General features: G+C 40.8%; 1 protein-coding gene across 1 annotated transcript; it reads right to left on the reverse strand.

The window, feature by feature from the left end:
* Positions 1-241: 241 nt before the first annotated feature.
* On the reverse strand, positions 242-10,900 carry LOC110381551 (WD40 repeat-containing protein SMU1). The gene is made up of 6 exons (XM_021341887.3): positions 10,404-10,900; positions 10,252-10,318; positions 2,602-3,170; positions 2,009-2,213; positions 1,353-1,925; positions 242-1,282 (listed from the first exon to the last, which is right to left on the reverse strand). The coding sequence occupies exons 1-6, from the start codon at positions 10,427-10,429 to the stop codon at positions 1,184-1,186; spliced, it is 1,539 nt and encodes a 512-aa protein (XP_021197562.1). The 5' UTR covers positions 10,430-10,900; the 3' UTR covers positions 242-1,183.
* Positions 10,901-12,213: the final 1,313 nt, after the last annotated feature.

Here is a 12,213-nt window from a genome sequence, read left to right on the forward strand (position 1 = left end):
TATTAGTATAGATGAACGAGGCTGGCTGATGATGGATACGATGATAAGGCCTTTCCAATTTTAGCAAAACATTAATTAAGTCTTATAATTTCAATGTGCACTGTGTGTTTAATTTCAAAAGCACTGGTACTCAGCTGAATTCGGTTAGACTGGAAGCCGACCCCCAACATAGTTGGGAAAAGGCTCAGAGGATAATGATAATTTCAATGTGCACGGGGAGACAATTGAATTAAATCATGAATTCATTATTACTTTTATTATACCTTATAAGTAATGCTTACAAAATAATAATCTACAGACACAGTGGCCCATCAAGTACTATTCAAGTTTGCTGCACTAAGTTTGGTATCAGCGGAGCATGTAGCAAACTAGAATAGTTCTCAACAAACATCTTCAACAAATGTTACACGGATCGACCTATAGAAACAATTACATAATAAACAAAACCGTTGCAGAGAACTGACATTTACAAGTGAAATGAGAGTAATACGACGCGCCAGGGTCTCCACTCAGGGACCGCCAGTGCGGACATTCTTTTCATTTGCGAAGTATTTGAACTTAAACGACAAATCAAAAGAAGTTACAACAAGACGTAACTGCTACTTTAGGGTCCTTTCAGACAGACCGGCTCGGAGAGCAGAGCAAATTCTTAATACGTTAAAAATTGAGTACTTAGTATTTGAAGTAAGGTTTATTTTTGCATGCGCACTGCTTTTGTCATTGAGAATGCTCGAATGCGCTCGGTGTGAAATAATAAGAGGAGCCGACCGGCTCCGATCGTGTATTTTTTCTTGACGTTTGGCTCCGTTTGCATGCTCTTTAATGCTCGCGCAAGTGATCGGCTCCGGTCTGTGTGAAAAGAAAACTGCGCGCCGATGCTTTTTGATAGACCGGGCTATATGAACGGACGCTTACCTGACATCTCTGCCACGGTTGATAATTAAATAAAAATAATTAAATAATAACTTTAAAACGGCTTGCCCGCTGCTTGTGAAACATGTGCCTCATATAGACACACAGACAGACACTCATAACAGCGCTATTTTTGCGTTGGACGTTCAAGCTTATCAAAGACTCGCATCGATAATGAAATGAAAATAATATAGAACCAAAGTAGATCCGTGTAATATCGGCTTGACGTAGAGCTAGCGAAGTGACGACGTGTGACGTGCCCGGCGAGCGCTCACGGCTTCCACAGCTTGAGCAGGCCGTCCTCGCCGTACGTGGCGAGCAGGTTCTGGTGCGGGTGGTGCGTCAGCCCGATCACGGCCTTGTCGTGGATCTGCAACAGACGGGCGGCTGAGTGGGGCGGGGTGGGGCGGGGCGGGGCGCGGGCGGGGCGCGATACTCACGGTGATGGTGCGCTCCAGCTTGCCGGTGGCGGTGCAGAAGGCGTAGAGCACGAGGTCCTCGCCGGCGCAGTAGACGAGGCGGCCGCGGGCGCTGAGCGCGGCGCTGACGAGGGCGCCGCCCTCCTGCTCGCGGCGCCCGCTGGAGAAGGAGCGCACGATCTGGCCCTGCATGTTCATGATGACGACGGTGTTGGTGCGGTTGCACACCACGAAGTGGTCGGGGTTCTTGGGCGTGAGCAGCAGCGAGTTGACGGGCGGCTCGCCGCTGCCGAGCGGCTTGAGCGTGGCCGTGCACTCGCCCGTGCGGACCGACCACACCTTGACGCTGCCGTCCGAGGAGCCGCTGAGCACGGCGTGGCCGTCGGGCGTGAACACCGCCTCGTTGACGAAGGACGCGTGGCCGCGGAACTCCTTGAGCACCTTGCCCGACTTGAGCCCGTGGATGCGGATGGTGCGGTCGAAGGACGCGGACAGCAGCTGCGTGTTGTCGCGCGTGAACTGCAGGCACGTGACGCCCTTCGCGTGCGCGCGGTCCAGCTTGCGCAGCACCTGCCCCGACGACACCTTCCACACCTGCGGGCGACGGCGGCGCGGTCAGCGAGGGGGGCGAGGGGGGCGAGGGTTCTAGCGGGGAGCATGCACAGTCGCACACGCACCTTGATCTTGCCGTCGTTGGAGCCGGCGGCGAGGGTGTCGCTGTCGCGGCCGAAGGCCAGGCTGAGCACGGCCTCGTCCATGCTCATGTACTCCTCGTGCGCCTGGTAGCGCAGATCCTTGCGGATCTTGCCGGTCGTGAAGTTCCACACCTCCACCAGCCCGTCCACCGAGCCCGTCACCAAGTACTGGCCGTCTGGAGAGAACCTGTCACACAATACTACTTCAAACATTCTGCTTACTATGCCGATAAGCGTTGTTGGTAGAACCAACTTTATAAGTTGGAACATTTATTTTCAAATGTTGGAGGCAGTGGTCAGGCGAAGTGGAGTTGATAATTTCTTAGTAGAGTTTAGGTGCAGCAGCTGCAGATACCGGCGAGCGCCGGCGACCGCTTCACGTGACGGTAATATTGACATGGGTTTTCGCGATTCTTTAAAAGTTTTTAAACGAAAAATTTTTATATATAATTTTTACTGCAAGTTACCTACAGTAAAAAGGTACGTACTTTAGGGTTACAGTCACCGGTAGTACGATAGTAAAAACCAAATAAATATTTGTAGAAGTGAGTCGCAATAAGAGAATAGCGTGAGACCTGGCGCACTCGACGTGCGACTTCTGGCCGAACTTGATGATCTTGGAGAGCTGCGTGGGGCACTGGTCGTCCTCCTCGTCGCGGATGGCGGCCTTGCCGCGGAACAGGTCGATAGTGGTGCCGGGCGGCAGCAGGCCCTGGTGCTGCTGCCACTTGAGCGCCTGCCCCAGCAGCGCCAGCAGCCGCGAGCTGGGCACCACGGACACCTCGCCGGCCAGCGCGGCGGCCACGGCGGCGCGGCGCCGCTCCTTGCCGCCGCCGCTGCCGTACGCCTCGCGCGGGTCGAAGTACGAGCGCGCCAGCAGGTTCTCCAGGTGGATGTAGCGGTCCGTCTCCAGCTGCTTCATGAGCAGGCAGGGGTGCGTCTGGCGCAGCAGCGAGCGCGCCGCGCCCAGCTCGCGCAGCTCGATCAGCTCCAGCACCACCTGCTCGTACAGCTCCATGAGCTTCTTGTCCGGCAGCTTGAGCGAGGCCGTGGCCTTCAGCACCGTGTCCCAGTGCCCGTTGTTGATGTCGGCGCAGAACCCGTCCACGCTGTCCACCGTGTTCAGCGACACGCCCGTCTCCTCCTGACCGACGACAAACATTATCCTTGTGCTTTACTCATCTAATAACTATATTTCAATAATAACTACAAGAATATCTATAGGTATGTAGTGTATAACCTATAGTTCTAAGTTCGCATATATCAATGTATCTTACTCGTGTATTTAAATATCAATCCTTATTAATAAAAGTCAGTATTTAATCAGCAGCCAAGTGTTTTACTCAATACAATCCTTACATGGCGACCCTGCCAGGATTGGTATTGAGGTGTCGGGTAGCCATGCCGGCATACAACGTGGGTGGTATAGACTCTCATCCTAAGTGTACGTTGCGTTACTGAACTTTCAAAATTAATATAATAAAAACCAATAAACTTTAAAATGTGCAATTCTAATACTCCAAAACGTGAAGAAGTGATTATAAACCAGAATGGCATTGGAGCTACGAATGTGGCTAGTACCGAACAGCTACAGTTTCACGTTTCTGCGATCAGCATAGTGATGATGATAATTCTGGGTATGTTGCTGATAGTGGCAGCCTATTTTTTGTACAAATGCTATAAAAACTGCCATCACCAGTGGATCAATGACCAAATCCTACGTCAATCTCTGAGGAATTCGACTTATCGGCGTAGTCGCCGGGAAACTACAGAAAGAAAACGATGTCCAGCGTGCTCAAGCAGTCCCGGACAGAGGCGTTCACCTCATAAGGAAGATCTCGGTGCGTAACCCAAAGTTCGATACCAAGTGCGCGTAAAGTGAGTGTAAAGTGTGCGTAAAGTGAAATTCTAAAGCGTTGAACTATGTGTGGTAAGCGGTTTATATTGTACAACCTAATTATTAGTTATTATTACTTAGGCTAGTTGCTTCACTTTCCTTAAAATGTCAAATAATGGCACTAGAGCTCAATGATATATACGAAAAGTTGAGAAAATTAAAAGAGAATTTGTTTAAGTTAAGTTTGGAAAGGAGGACACCAGAACGTTTGAAAGAAAAGTTGAATGAAGCAACTATTATATATAATGATTATTCTGTTTTACTTGTAAGCATTAGAAAGCAAATAGATAATAAGACAATTAGTGGCGATAGTTTATCATTAGTTAAATCTCATTGTGACAAAATTGTAGAGTTATACGCCCAAATTCAAGAGTTTTGTAGTAAGTTACATTTACCTATAACTAAAAGTAGTTGTGAGCAATTTGGTGAAACATCTAATCTTGAATCCAAAATGGAGTTTAATTTAAAGATAGCGTTGAGTTTGTTGCCAGTCATGAATAACGAGGAATCGACGACCCGTCAGCTTATAGATGGTATCGAGTACTACAGCTCTACTCTAAAAACCGAACAGTGCAAATTAAGTTTAATTAACTTTGTTTTAAAAAGTCGTCTCTCTCAACAAGCAAAATTAAGCCTTAAGTCTGATTATCCATCTATTGATGCATTACTGACAGATATGCGTATGATTCTTTTACCTAAAAAGAGTGCGATTGCCTTGCAAAATAAACTTCAAACTTCGCGACAAGATCAAAGGTCGATTAATGATTATGGTAAGGAGTTGACTGAGCTATTTATGGACTTGTCTATAGCGCAAGCCGAGGGCAAAACTGAAAACCTAAAGATTTTACAACCTTTAAATGAAAAACAAGCTATTAAACGTTTTGCCGACGGATTACGTAATAGACGGCTCAGTACGATAATAGCTGCACGAAAGTTTGAGTCCTTAAAGGACGCGGTGCAAGCAGCTATAGACGAAGAGACCATTGCATTTCCGTCTCAGTCGTTCGATGTTTTAACTTTTAGGAAACGTAATAATTATTTTCAAGGACAGCATCATCGTGGAGCCAATCACCAACCTCGTCACAACTCCGCGAATAACAACTTTAGCAGGTTTACCGGCCATCGTGGTGCGAGTTTCTACCGTGGCCGTGGCCGTGGACGTTCGTCCCAAAACTATACCCGAGGTCAGCCAAGGCAATATCGAGGTACGTACTATAATTCGTATAATAGATATAATAACACCAGAGGTCATCAAAAGAACAGTCAACGTTCTGATGCTCATATTCATGTTCTAAAAAACGATGAACCCTCAACATCTAATTCAACCGAAGAGCAGAGCAAGTTTTTTCGTGAATAATGGGTTTGTATTTGCAAGTAACAGTAATTGTTACGTAGAATTGTACGTAGATACATCAACATATTTATTTTTGATTGACACCGGTGCTACAATTAGCGCCATTAAATATAAACATGTAATTGAATTAAACATACCTATCCATAAAGAGAGCATTAAGATAAGCGGAATCGGAGGCACCGTAGAAGCAATCGGATATGTTTATTTAACCATGAGCAATTGTTATGATTTAGGAGGACAAACATTTAAGCAGAAGTTTTATGTTTTTAATTCTTTGCCGTGTATGGCACATGCTATTTTAGGACAAGATTTTCTAATGAAATTCAATGCTGTATTAGATTATGGCTGCAGAAGTTTAACATTAAATAATAATGATACAAATGTAATTTTGCCTTTAAAACTAAATAACACAAGAGGTTCTTATAATTTAACTTTGCCACCTAGGTCTGAATCAATTCATTACATACCTACTGATGTTACTGAAGAGTGTCTTGTTTGTTCGTCAGAATTACGAACAGGAATATTTATTGCTAACTTGTTAGTTAAACCCATAAATGGTGTGATACCTATTTTGATCCTAAATACAAATGAAACAGAGGTTCATATTGACACAATTGATCCAAAATTACAGAAAATTAGTGAATATAATTTGTGTACTTTTGAACAGTGTAGAAATATTAACGCCGATAGAGTTCGAAAGTTGTTCAGCTTGTTAAGTTTAAAACATTTGAACGAGGAAGAGCAAATTACTATAGAAAATATTTGTGCGAAATTTTCCGACATATTTTTAATGCCCGGTGATAAGTTAACAACAACAAATATTTACAAACATAAAATTAGTTTACTACCTAACGCTCAACCAGTTTTTAGTAAACCATATAGAATACCATACTCGCAGAAACCAGAAGTAAACAAGCAGATTAGCAACATGTTACGAGAAGGTATAATTGAACCATGTCAGTCAGAATGGTCGAGTCCAATGTTACTGGTCCCTAAAAAGGCAGATAATACAGGCAATAAGAATTGGCGTTTAGTAATAGATTACAGGAAATTAAATAATTGCATACAAGAGGACAAGTTCCCTCTCCCAAATATTACTGAAATTCTAGATTCGCTTTCTGGTTCTGTATACTTTACTACACTTGACCTTTCTAATGGATATTACCAATGTGACCTTGACCCCGACAGTCGAAAATACACAGCATTTTGCTCGGGACAGTTTAAAGTTTCCGAGAACGAAGGAAAAAGTACTGCTTCCTTATCTGGACAATACCAGATGACGAGAATGCCAATGGGCTTAAAAACGAGCCCTAATGCATTTTCAAAAATGATGACTGTCGCAATGTCAGGATTGACATATGAGAAGTGTCTAGTATATCTAGATGATCTTATTATTTTTGGAAATTCATTAGAAAACCATAACAAAAACCTCATAGATGTTTTTACTAGATTGCGTCAGGTAAATTTAAAGTTGAATCCCCGTAAATGTAATTTTCTTAAAAAGGATATATTATATCTAGGACACGTTATAACGAGTGAAGGTGTTTTGCCCGATCCTGAGAAAATAAGTGCTTTAAGTAACTGGCCAATACCGAAAAATGTTGAAGAATTAGTTAGGTTTATCGCGTTTGCCAACTATTACAGAAAGTTTATCAAAAACTTTGCCAGTATAGCTTATCCCTTAACAAAACTAACAAAGAAAAATGCATTATTCATATGGGATCAAGACTGTCAAACTGCTTTTTCTACTTTAAAGTCTATAATTTCTAGCCCTCCCATACTTCAATACCCTGATTTCTCGAGTAATCATAAGTTCATTTTACAAACCGACGCTTCTAAATATTCGTTGGGTGCAGTTTTATGCAATGACAACAGAAAACCGATAGCATTCGCGAGTAGAAATTTAAATAAGGCCGAGATTAATTATCCCACCGGGGAAAAAGAGCTGTTAGCAATAGTGTGGGCAGTAAAACATTTCCGTCCATACTTGTATGGCCGTACATTTGTTATTGAAACCGATCATAAACCTCTTATTTATTTATTTGGCATGCGTGACCCATCTAGTCGTCTCTTAAAGTTCAGACTTCTACTTGAAGAGTACGATTTTATCGTAGAATATATTAAAGGATCGACAAATATTCCAGCAGATTCAATGTCACGATTACCTATCACATCAACTGACTTAAAAAATATGCATGAAAGTATACTCACGGTTATGACGCGTTCGCAATATAGGAAGGTGCAAGAGTCACAACATTCTCCAAGTGCTATGGGTACTACTGACGATTGGCCTGCGCAACCAAGAGTCGTGGAGATTCATAGTAAATCGAGGATGTCTGTAGAACTTAAATTTATAGATGATGATAAGTTAAATAACCTACGTAGGTCAAATGACATAGACATGGATAGCAAGGAGTTTTGTTATTCGTCATCAAAAATGACGTTATTTATAAATCCAGTTGCCCGATCACAATTGACGCCAGCCGCATTTGTGAGGGAACTAAAATGTTTTTGTGAAAAAATTAACGTGCACGAATTAATTTTTATAAGAAGTAAAATCTACGATGAATTTATTAAAAAAGTAGTGACAGAAATAAAGTCATATAAAAACTGGACCGGTCCGCGATTGTGTATATTAAACGACGTAAAAATAATTGAAAACAAGGATGATCAAAAAGTAATATTAAATGATTTTCATCTTCTACCAACAAGTGGCCATGCTGGTATAAGACGAATGTATAATAACATCAAAAAGTATTACTTTTGGTCAGGCCTTGAAAGAGATGTAAAAGAATTCATTAAAAAATGTGATAAGTGTCAAAGACAAAAACATACTTCTCATTACATTAAAGAACCGTTAATTGTTACAACAACAGCTAATTCGGCAATGGAAAAAATATTCTTGGACGTAGTAGGACCCTTAGATCGAGATGATTACAATTATTTTTATATTTTAACTATACAATGTGAGCTGAGTAAGTACGTAGAAGCTTACCCTATGAAAACGAAAAGTGCTGAGGAGGTAGCGAGAAATTTTGTTAACCATTTTATTCTTAGATTTGGTATCCCCGCTAGAGTAGCTACTGATAGAGGCACTGAATTTTTGTCATCTGTTTTCAAAGAAACATGTAAACTTCTCAACATAACAACTTTAAACTCTACCGCATACCATCACGAAACCATAGGTTCTCTGGAAAACACTCATAAAAGTTTGGGTAATTATCTAAGAATTCAAACGGACAACCATCCAAATTCATGGAGTGCATGGTTGCCCTTTTGGTGCTTTGCCTATAATACCTCAGTTCACACCGCTACTAAATTTACGCCATTTGAGCTTGTATTCGGAAAAAAATGCAATATACCATCCAATTTAACTAAAAACTCAGTAGATCCATTGTATAACTGTGATAATTATCCCTTGGAATTAAAATACAGATTGCAAACATCTCAAAAAGAAGCGTATGATAATTTATATGAAAGTAAATCGGCAAGAAAGCAAAAGTATGATCTAAAGTGTAATCCTATTACTTATAAACAAAATGATTTAGTACTTGTGAAAAACGAGACAGGAAACAAACTCCAGAGTATTTATAATGGACCATATTTAGTAATCAAAGATGTTTCACCAAATGTTGAAATATTGAAAGATAATGGAAAAACTGATTTAGTTCATAAGAATAGGACTAAGTTGTATTATTCATAATATTTTTGTACCCCTATTGTGTTTCCACATAGGAACATTTTAATTTGTAAGTTATACCTATCTTGTAATCTTATTCATATTAACCTTATACTCTTGCGTAGGTGCTTTATACTTTGTATGTCTTAATTAACATTAATAAACTATGAACTAAAATGTAAAAAAAAAAAAAAAAAGTTTTGTATGTTAATCATGTTTAATCATAAAAATAAAATAATACTAACGTAATATTTTATTTTATCCCTCCGGGGAAGGTGTAGTGTATAACCTATAGTTCTAAGTTCGCATATATCAATGTATCTTACTCGTGTATTTAAATATCAATCCTTATTAATAAAAGTCAGTATTTAATCAGCAGCCAAGTGTTTTACTCAATACAATCCTTACAGGTAGGTCAGACGTTTTCTTGTAGGTCGAGCAACGTATGGTAGGTAGGGGTGGTCAGTAACTAGAACTAATGAGGCGTTTGTGTTGCTTCATAAATTAAAACCAATGTAAGATTGGTCTAGCTGGATTGGTATTATTGGTAATCTTATTTTGAAAATAATGTGCAGGTTCTAATAAAGGTGTCTAGGGCAGAGCTATTAACGTACCACGTGCCTCAAACAAACACATTTTGGTGTGCTACTTTCTTAGGAGTTTTTACATTAAACCATTTCTTTGTGATGTATATGTGGAAGTATATTGTATTGTTATGCATGTAAAATTTGCACGCTTATGTATTAAGCAAAACATGTATGTTCGTCAATTATATTTTAAGTTACCATCTTGTATAAGTACCATGTTTTTGCAAATAAATGATATTCTTATTCTTCTTATAAACTAAGTGAAATATATGAACCCCGAACACAGGTTCTACTTGCGGTTTCATGAAATTTATAAAATTAGGCCACATCCGCACCAGCTGGGGGCTTGCTTCGTGCGAAGAGCCTCGCATACTGCTCTCATTCATGTTAACTATCAGATAGATGCAGTATTTATTGTTTCACATGTTAAAGAAAAAAATACATCTTTTGAGCGCTGGTTGCGCTGATGATAATAGCATTAAATCAATCAAATTAGCCATCAAAAGAATGCAAAGGTTTATTAAGACTATTTAAAACCCCTGACCGTGGTTTGTTGATGTCATGACGGACGCCGTATATGTTGTGGACAACACCTTGGGGCTGTACTTGTATCTGCACAATGCATTGCACATGGACACTAGTAGTTTCGTTCATATTATAATATGATTATCTTTAAGGTACTTTGATTTGATTTGAATAGTCACGTACCTGCAGCGTTTGAAGTGTTTTGGTGAGGTTAGACTCCTTCAGGTACTGCTGGATCAGTCGGATCACACTGGAAATGAATACACCGAATTAACATCCTCAAATGAACATGACGGACATTTAACAAACAGCTTAACAATATATCAGACACTCACTCGGCGGATTCTATTTCAATAGACATAATGTAAAACAATCACGCTCTTTAACAATAAAAAAACATTTATGGAGAAATGAGACTGATAAACTGGATGTCTGAATTTAATTAAACAAGCACTGTAAAACTTGGGTGTTTTAACAGGCAGCAGCTTCCGAAAACAGTATCAAACCAGCTGTTTTCAATAACGAAATACGACCAAAAGAAGACCACAATATTTACTCCGCAGATTCGTTTGACAGAAGTTTTATTTGACAATAAATTGACATGAAGACAACAAAGTTGCCAACCGTTACGTATAAAACCCACAGTACACCATGGCCTGTGATGGGCATGGGCCACGCGCTCCGTGCTGGAGTGCACAATTGTAGGACACGAATATTTATATTATACTAGCTTTCGCCCGCGATATCACCCGCGTCCCGTAGCCGGATGGTGACAAAAACTGAATCCTATGAAAATGAATCCTAAAACCTTCTCCCGGGTATAAGTTACAGCTTGGCAAAAAAGAGTGTGGAATAAATGAGGTCAGCACTATCGCACCTGTGGCAACCGGGATACTACGATTCACAGATTTTGATATTTGTTATTTTTGGAGATATTCAATCTTAAGTAGGCGATGTCCCTTGGACACTTCAATGTCCAATATTAACGATGTTAACAATTTTTATTTGATTTTGATTTTTAGTTCCAACTGTCACCGCGTCAGACTCTTTTTTGCCAAGCTGTACCTCCCCTCTAATTTTCAGCCAAATCGGTCAAGTCGTTTTCATGTTATGTCGTGACAACGGAAAGCGGGTTTCATTTTTATATATATGTTACAGCCAAAGTAATAAGTCTCAATATTGTATATGTTACAGCCAAAGTGATTAAATACATATTATACATAATGACTGGTTATTGTATATAATACCCAAATTGGCTAGACAGTGTGATAGATTAATCACTTTATCTGGATCTAATTCATAATAGCTGGTCAAAGTTAGCCAAAGTAATAAATATGGTATAATCGTCTGACTACTTACTAATTCTTAGAAACAGCTCAAGTTATGACTCTTTTTATGATAAATCATTGAATGATTCCTCCCACTGTAGGAGAGCAGCGTGAGGGACTCAGAGAGCGTGAGCGTGCAGCGTGAGGTCAGACTGTTAGTGGCTTAAACCCACGCGTTGAACAACGTGCGCCGCCGAGACGGGTCCGTGTCCCAGGAGACGGAAGGCAGATAAGGCACCCGAACTCATCGTACAGGCTCACGTCTACGGTAGCTGGGAGTCGTCTCTCGACCACACAGAAGGAGACGATGGCATCCCAGTACCTCTCGCCCCGGACCTTGGCTTGAACCAGGGCCGGGCGCGAGAGGTCGCCGCTGCCGACTGCCTTGACGAGGACACGGCGGTGCCCTTCCCGGGCAGGGCACACTCCGGGCCGCCCGTACAATAGCCCGAGCCACACTTCAAAGAGGGGACTTTTCGCTACTATTATGGAGTGCACTGTGCTAACTAGCCTTTTTCGAATTATATTAAGGTCAGCTACCAGGCACTTTAGTTAGTTAACATAAAATAATCATCTTTACCTACTTGTTTTATTACATTATCTAAGTTTGTCTATGGAGATATTATATAAATTTTCTAAATAATGTGATTAATTCTGTGTCAATTGTCACTTTATCCAAATTGAGTAGATATTATAAATAATAGCTAGATAATATGTATAATATGCGGACTTATTACTTTGGCTGTAACATATATATTATCTACCTATTATTTGTAATATCTTCTCAATTTGGATAAAGTGACAATCGACACAAAAT

The sequence above is a fragment of the Helicoverpa armigera genome, chromosome 14 (genome assembly GCF_030705265.1).
Source record: "Helicoverpa armigera isolate CAAS_96S chromosome 14, ASM3070526v1, whole genome shotgun sequence".
NCBI lineage: Eukaryota > Metazoa > Arthropoda > Insecta > Lepidoptera > Noctuidae > Helicoverpa > Helicoverpa armigera.